General features: G+C 34.9%; 1 protein-coding gene across 4 annotated transcripts in view; it reads left to right on the plus strand.

Annotated features, from left to right (window-relative positions):
- The window catches only part of WASF1 (WASP family member 1), a 38,454-nt gene extending 31,406 nt beyond the window's left edge, over nucleotides 1–7,048 (plus strand). For 2 of the 4 annotated variants that reach the window (XM_080665494.1, XM_080665492.1), the window contains exons 6-9: nucleotides 1,275–1,444; nucleotides 3,302–3,481; nucleotides 4,672–5,300; nucleotides 6,195–7,048. In XM_080665494.1, the coding sequence (XP_080521620.1) occupies nucleotides 1,275–1,444; nucleotides 3,302–3,481; nucleotides 4,672–5,300; nucleotides 6,195–6,352 (1,137 nt within the window). In that variant the 3' untranslated portion in view covers nucleotides 6,353–7,048. Of the gene's footprint in view, nucleotides 1–1,271; nucleotides 1,445–3,301; nucleotides 3,482–4,671; nucleotides 5,301–6,194 lie in introns of all 4 variants that reach the window. The other 2 variants (XM_080665491.1, XM_080665493.1) reach the window with 1 other exon arrangement.
- The last annotated feature ends 1,842 nt before the right edge of the window (nucleotides 7,049–8,890 follow it).

Below are 8,890 nucleotides of genomic sequence, written 5' to 3' on the forward strand. Positions count from 1 at the left end.
ATAGCAGAGGTGGGCACAGAAAAGCACTTGATTTAAACAGAGAACAGGGTTGGTAAACACTTCCAACAAAGCTTACAATGTATCTCGAACAACAAATAGGAATTAAGTGGGCCAGGGAAGAGAAGGGCATTCTAGTAAGAAGGAACAAAGGAATGTTGTGCAAATATTGGTAAAGTAGATTAAGCTAATGTTTTTAACCATGGGGCATATCCTAAATGTTTTGAAAAGGTTATTATACTCTCACTAAATTCCTGTTATCTGTCTACTATGTTTTCATTTTCCATATTCTGATAAAATTCACTTGGATTTGCTTTATGATAACTAGAAATACAGAAGGAGGAAGCAATGTTGAATTTAGGTAGAATTATGAAGGAGGCAATGTCTGTCTTCATCATCCCTTTCTCCTATAACTCTCTCTCCTCTCCCACCCCCACCCAGGTTCCCCATAGTGCATTCCTGTTATCTTCTTCACCAGACAGTATTCCAGTGTTCTAGCTAGAGTTTGCAAACTGGTGACTGGCAGCCCAGGTTACACCTGCAAGCAGGGTTTTGTTTGACAGCCACAGTGATTTAAAATTTTTGGAACTGAAATGCCTAAAATAGACATGCCTATCTAGTTTACTGCCTTCCCCATCTTATACCCTACTCTCCATTTATGTATGTTATCTGCTTGCCCCTTTGGGCATCTGACTTTGTTGTACCTACTCTAGACCTTTCTATCTTTTCCCCCACAATTTAAATCATTTCTCTTTTTTATTTTTCAAATACCCTGTTTTCCGTTGAGTGAAAGTTATAATAGATTAATTGGATAATTGCATTTTTTCTAATGTATTGGGTAATCAATTGGTTACTTCCCAGATAACATAACCTTAGTAAATTTTCAGGTTTTGGTTGAGGTAGACAGTGCCATTAATGGTAGAAATTTCACTCATTATAGCAAAAACTAATAGATGTGGTAGTAGAGTTGGTGAATAATTTTTCATCTGAAAGGACTTTCTGACCTCAAATTTTATTACTTAGGCATACTGTTTTTATCTGGTACATCAATTCCAATTAGAGGTTAAAGAAACATGAGGAGAAACTGGATCACAAGCAAACTAGCTAAAATTTAACTCTGAATGTACAAATGAACTGTCTCTGTGTTACCTTTACTATATTATGATGACATTGTCTTTTGTACTATTGATGTTAGGATTTATTTTGATTGTTATAACCCCTTTTTAAAAACTTAGCACTTAACGTTTGGCTTTGTTTCAATACATCTGTTATAGCAGAAAAATCTAGATCGTCCTCATGAACCAGAAAAAGTGCCAAGAGCACCTCATGACAGGCGGAGAGAATGGCAGAAGCTGGCCCAAGGTCCAGAGTTGGCTGAAGATGATGCTAATCTCTTACATAAGCATATTGAAGTTGCTAATGGCCCAGCCTCTCATTTTGAAACAAGGTTTCTTTTCCTTAGTTTGTTTTCTAACAAAATTAATGATATGATACTGGCTTTATTTCTAATATCTCTGTCTTTAAGTATTAGATCCTGAACTGTTGAACTGGCAGACCCTGTTATAAGTATAGGGATGGTTTTGAAACCCTGACCACTGTGAGCCTACTGAAGTCTGATCTTGGCAGATTGTATTCATACCGGGGCTTTAGTCATTTTTTGAAAAAGGTGGTTGAGTAGATGATCTTCAGGGTTGTTTTAGCTTTTGTATGAAGTCTCAACTTCCTCTTAGTTTTTTAGGCAGACTGCTAGAATTTTATAATAGAGGAATGGAGTCTGGAATAGTTTTTGAACTATTATTGACTCACTATATATAAAATAGAAATTGAGAAAGGGTTATATTTTGTTCCTTTTTCTTTCTGACATCCTTTCCATGCCTATTTCTCACTCAGATATATCAAGATTTTAAAACAAAATTACTCACTCCCTTTGGTAAAAATACGGAATAGGTACTTTTCCTTTCTCCGTGGTTACTATATAAGTAACACCCTACTCTAACAAACATACTAACATCTTTTTGTGAAGAAATTTATTTTTGTACAGTTGATTGATTATACTATTATTATTACATATATAATAGCTATTGATTTTTTAATGCAAAAGAGCTTAAGGTTTTCTTTTGAATTTTGTAAATTATTGGGCCATAATAAATATTTTGGCCTATTTTACGAGTAATATACATATAAGACACTTTATATACATTACTAAAAGACACTGAAAGAATTTAGATTTTTTTAAAAAATTAACCTATAGGCAAACATTTATTTCTATTACTGTTAAGTAATTGAAGTATTTAGCTGACCTAGTAGTGTAAATACCATTATCCTAACTTGCTTTGTGCTTATTTTTTAAATCCAGCTGTCCCCACTGTGCTCTACAGTCAGTAAATACCTATGTTTTCACATGCTCAGGGCATCTAAAATTTTGCTTAAATCTGATCTTAAGACACAAGTTGCTGTATTACTCAGCGTACTATTTGCTGAGTACCCTAGCACCTTTGAAAACACCAAAAAGACAAAAAATGTAGTTAATCATGTCTGGAGTTAGGGTCAAGGAGATCTTTCTCCTTGAATATAAGACATTTGGAAGTCATTTAGCTTTAAGAGAGCAACAAAATATCCTGGTGGTAGGAAATTCCAGTTTTTATTTTTTTAATTAATTTTTTAAAAATATATTTTTATTGATTTCAGAGAGGAAAGGAGAGGAAGAAAGAGATAGAAACATCAATGATGAGAATCATTGATCGGCTGCCTCCTGTACGCCCCGCCATTGGGGATCGAGCCCGCAACCTGGGCACATGCCCTTGACCGGAATTGAACCCAGGACCCTTCAGTCCGCAGGCCAACACTCTATCCATTGAACCAAACTGGCTGGAGTGAAAAATTCCAGTTTTTATATTCTAATTTTTTGTCATTGGCATCTTATTGTAAAGAAAAAAACGAAGTAGAGGCAGATAGCTTTGAATGCAATTTGCTAAAGATTATTTTCTTGTTTATCAGTTTATATATGTAATTCTTTTTATCCTTATGAATTGAGTTAGTGTGATATTATAAAATAAAATAACTGGAGGTCATCATAATGAGCCTGAATCAGCAAGGAAAATTTGCATTGTGAGCAGCATTTTTTGTTTTAAAAGCAGGATGAATGTAATGAATTTCTGGAAGAAGGTTCTTAAAGGTGGTTAAAATACTGGCATTCAAAGGATAAAATTTATTTTATGTAGAACACTTTACTCCACCAATAATTCAAGAAAAATATACTGATATATATATGTATATATACATATATATATAATTTTTTTTTTAGACCTCAAACATACGTGGATCATATGGATGGATCTTACTCACTTTCTGCCTTGCCATTTAGTCAGATGAGTGAGCTTCTAACTAGAGCTGAGGAAAGGGTCCTAGTAAGACCACATGAACCACCTCCACCTCCACCAATGCATGGAGCAGGAGATGCAAAACCCATACCCACCTGTATCAGGTATGTTGGGCTTATGTTTGTTTCACAGCTGCTAAACTCTGCCATTGTTGCATGAAAGAAGTCATGGACCATATACATAATTAAATGAATATGTTTGTGTTTCAACAAAACTTTATTTACAAAAACGGAGAGGGGCAGATTGGACTTTTGGGAAGTGACTTTCCAGTCTCTGATAAGAACTGACGCATTGTCTTGGGAAAATATAACTAATGAGAATGTAAAGTTTAAAGTGCATTTCATTTTATTATAGCTTTGTTATTAAACACATGATGTGCAGCATAGCGGGCCCTTGAATAGTGTCATCTTTTTATTTAACATGTCTAGCGTTGATTAGATGCTATAGGAACTTAACTCTTGTTTATATCAATTAGCTTATGGTAAAATTGGTTTTGTTATATGTCGTTTCATTTAAAGTCATTGAACCATCAACAATGATAAGGGAGGACTTACTGTATATTAACACAAATAAAAAATTTTTATAATGTGTTAAGGGACTAAAAAATGGGAACCAAAGGTGTTGATTATAAATGTTAATTTGATAATAGGGGAAATATTCTCAGAATTTGAGATAGAATAGGCATTTGCTCATAGTATTTTCAGTAAAACTATTTTGAAGTTTCATTTTATCCATTGTTGTTCAAATTATAAATTTTTAAAGAGAGAGATTAGCTTCATGATTTCAGTTAAAAAAATCAACCTTCTGTCACTGACTCATTTGATGTTTTATCCTCAGGAAGGAAGAGGGCCATACATTTCCTTTTGTGGTTTGTAATTAGTTGTCACTGATTTAACTGAAATGATATATGATGAGCCTTAATAGCTTCAATATAAATACAGCATTTTACTGGTCACAGGTATTGCTACAAATATTGTAATATAATAAATGTTGAGTCATTACAAAGACTCATATCACAGTGTAAAATTGTAAGCGTAAAATGCTTGAGTGGATATGAAAGTTGCATGAGAGGATGAGGCCACTTAGAATTTTACAAACCAAAGTCCCATGTATTAATGTTCTTGTTGGTCCAGTTTTAGTTCTTTCCTTCTAAATACTGCTGAAAATTTTGTAATTCCTATAGGAACATGTTAATACATACATCTACCTTGGTATAATTACTGATGTCATTTATATTTTGTGTGGTTAATTTTTTCTCTTTTAATAACTTGCTAGGATCTCTTTATCATTTCAGTTCTGCTACAGGTTTGATAGAAAATCGCCCTCAGTCACCAGCTACAGGCAGGACACCTGTGTTTGTGAGCCCCACCCCCCCACCTCCTCCACCACCTCTTCCATCTGCCTTGTCAACTTCTTCATTAAGAGCTTCAATGACTTCAACTCCTCCCCCACCAGTACCTCCCCCACCTCCACCTCCAACCACTACTTTGCAAGCTCCAGCAGTACCACCACCTCCAGCTCCTCTTCAGATTGCCCCTGGAGTTCTTCACCCAGCTCCTCCTCCAATTGCACCTCCTCTGGTACAGCCCTCTCCACCGGTAGCTAGAGCTGCCCCAGTATGTGAGACTGTACCAGTTCATCCACTCCCACAAGGTGAAGTCCAGGGGCTGCCACCACCCCCACCACCGCCTCCCTTGCCTCCACCTGGCATTCGACCATCATCACCTGTCACAGTTGCAGCTCTTGCTCATCCTCCCTCTGGGCTACATCCAACTCCATCTACTGCCCCAGGTCCCCATGTTCCATTAATGCCTCCATCTCCTCCATCACAAGTTGTACCTGCTTCTGAGCCAAAGCGTCATCCATCAACCCTACCTGTAATCAGTGATGCCAGGAGTGTACTTCTGGAAGCAATACGCAAAGGTAATTTTCTCAGGGCCATTAAAAGCATTGCTATTGTAGCACTAGAAACTTTCTAAATATTTGAACAATAGTGTTTTCCTCAGTTACAGAATTTTAAATGATCCTGTTTTTGCACAAATGGCCTTTAGAAAGTAAAGCTATGTTCAATTTTAAATCATTTTCAAGAAAATATATCACATTTAACTTTTATTTTCATACTTAGTAGGGATTCTCATAATGTTTATTGAATAAATGAGAAATTGAAAGTATCAGACTTAAACATTAAAGAAAATTAGTTAAAACCATTTGCATTATTTTTAATATGAATACTAACTCCTTAAAAAACTGTATTTTCTTCAGCATTAAGGCTGTCCATCTGGTGTCTCAGTGACACTTGCTCTACCAGATGCCGTTAAAGAATTAAGTTTCCTCCCTTAGTAACAAAGACCTGACATATTTATTCATGTATTCTGCCAGCATTTCCTAAGTACCTACTATATGCCAGGCGCTTACAGAATAGAATGAATAAGAGTGCCTTTTCTTCAAGTACCAGGGAGAATAAAGCCTCAGAAAATATCATCAGCAGTGTTTATTTTATTTGATTCTAGAGATAACAGAAGGAAAGTATCATCTGGTTAACTTTTTAGGATTTGGTGAGCAGGGAGGCACAGTAGATTATAATGGTTTAATACATTGTAGATATCCAGCGGGATGTCTGGTAAGTTCCACCTACTACAGATAACATAATGGAAAAATTAATGTCTTTCTAAATATGATTCCTTTAAGATCTTTTTAATAGACATTGCCTTTTATTTTTCTATTAGTATTTCTCATGTGTATTTGATTTTATTCCAGAAAGATTAATAATACATAGTATTTTGGTTTACAATGAATGGTTTGGATTTACTATATCAGGTATTCAGCTGCGAAAAGTAGAAGAGCAGCGTGAACAGGAAGCTAAACATGAACGCATTGAAAACGATGTTGCCACCATCCTGTCCCGCCGTATTGCTGTGGAATATAGTGATTCGGAAGATGATTCAGAATTCGATGAAGTAGATTGGTTGGAGTGAGGAAAATGCATTGATAAATATTACAAAACTGAATGCAAATGTCCTTTGTGGTGCTTGTTCTTTGGAAATGTTTGATCATTCCAGTGTTTTGCTTTTTTTTCCTTAAGATAAATAACCCTTTTCCTCCATAATTTTTGATTTCTAAGAAAAATATTAGCATACATTTCAACTAAGTGTTTTACAGTGGCTTATCTTTTTTATTTTTCCCTGAAAAGACATAATTTGGTCAAATAAACCACTAAGTATTAAGCATGGACAGCTGTTGTTAGAGTAGCAGATTCAGTTTTTGATATATCTTAATTGTGCACTTTGTGAATTTTAATTTAAAGAAAGCAACTGAGATTGAAATCTTGAGGGCAGCTGTATCTATTAATGAGCCTTATTCCATTTTTTGATGTTTTAAAAGAAGAAACACTGACTTGATTATATGAATACACTCAGAAAGTACATTTAGCTTGTAGTATTGAATTCTCTTAAAAGGAATGCTTGAATTTCTTTAATTATTGTTTTATTGTTTTTAAATACTTGCTTTATTTGAATGTTTAGCAGTACCCCTTCCCACTTATATATTGTGTGGTACGATTTTGCTTGCCTATAAGAGTTTAAAGATTTCCATGTGAAATACTCTGACATAAACATACATGTAACTTACATAACTGTTAAGAATGATTTAATAAATGGTTCATTTTAAAGGTTCATGGGTGTTTCTCTTTGAATAAAATTATTTCTGAAAGTTTATCAAGTAGTATAAAGTAGGCTCTTAATACATAGATAGCCAACAAAGATTTAAAAATCCACTTATGGCCCCCGCTGGGTTGGCTCAATTGTTTGGAGTGTCATCCCATACACTCAAAGTTGAGGGTTTGATTCCCAGTCAGGGCACACGCTGGATTACAGACTTGATCCCTAGTAGGGGGCGTGCAGGAGGCAGCCTATCAATGATTCTCTCTCATTGATGTTTCTCTCTCTCTCTCTCTCCCTCTCCCTTCCTCTCTCTGAAATCAATAAAAACATTAAAAAAAAATCCTAATGGCTCTAATCAAAAGCTTTGCTTTGCACTCTTAGTAGCTTTGCCTAGAACAGCAGATTGTGTAGCCATTTAAGATTTCTTTGCAACCTTACAAAACTGTATAATGTTGAATTTAACTCTAGGAAATATGGCACAGTTTTAAGTTTGTACTTATGGTCAAAAGGCATAGCAAATAGTTTTTATACAGCTCAATTATAGCCAGGTAACTAAAACATAATGGTACTAGTGTTGGAGCATTTAAGGGTGATAAAAAGGAAATGGTTGAAGATTTCTTAATAATAGAAGTGAATCTGTTGTAAAGCCTGGAAATATGTATCCTAAATAGTTTATGATCTATTTCTTTTTGTGTGTTTTTTTTTTATCACATTCCTGGAAGATAAAATGTCCACAGACTGAAGAGGCCATACATGTAGTATTGATTTTAAAATAAAAAAAAAATCCTTCAATCTAGATATTCAAATTAACTTGCTGAGATAGTTTTGAAACAAATCATTTAGTGGTCAATTTTAATATCCTAGGAGGGATGAAAGTTACTGGGTAATGATTACCTTTTTCTTATTATGTTGTTATTCTACAAGGTCATAAGCATAGAGTCAGAAAAAATGAGTATCATGGGGAAATAATTGGTTTCACTTGTTTTGGTTGAAGTCACCCATTTGCCTCCATATTACCAAACCCAGTCCTTTATTTAATCTTTATTCTGTGTGTACTCTACCTCTATGAAGGTGTCAATCCCTTTGGCTTTTGTTGTGACACTGTTCCTTCCTCCCAATAATGTTGGGACAGAAGAAGGGGAGGGAAATAGCTGGTGGAGTTTGGGGTGAAATTCAGTCGTTGTGGAGAGAGAGGGAGTGTGTTTTTATCCTTCCTAAGTAAGGAATATTTGTAAGCTGCAGATTTATAAGGCATTTTAAGCTATAACCACTGCTTTTCATAATTTATTATATATTTGGGCAGATGAGATGACTACTGAAGCAATTTCACATTACAAATATTTATTGAAAGATAAGTAAATTTGGATTTACTTATTTGGATTGTGTTATGAAACACTTCCCTTTATTTCCACCTTTAGAAAGCCCTACCCTTTCTTCAACAATCATCTCACATCCATTTTTTCATGAAGTCTTCTCAGATCACCACAACAGGAATTCTTATTCCTTTTCATTTTCTCTAATTCTTTTATTACAAGCTTTCTTCAAGTGATACTTAATGCCATTTTGTATCACAGTTATTACCTATTCGAGCTTGCCACATAGGTGACTCACAAGACAGCCACGGCCTTGTCTAAAATAGGCAACTCACAATCTCTCTTCATATAAATAGGTTCAGAAATACCCCTTTTTATGCTGTCTACAAGGGTTATTAAAATCATATCTTCCTAGACTGTTCCTGTTTAAACTGTTCCTGTTTAAAAGTTTTTTTTCACCACTAATCACAGTACCAAGAATGACCTAAAATTAGTCCTGACTTTATCAAAACTGTGTGTGTGTGTGTGTATCTGTGTGCAT

The sequence above is a fragment of the Plecotus auritus genome (genome assembly GCF_963455305.1).
Source record: "Plecotus auritus genome assembly, chromosome: 4".
NCBI lineage: Eukaryota > Metazoa > Chordata > Mammalia > Chiroptera > Vespertilionidae > Plecotus > Plecotus auritus.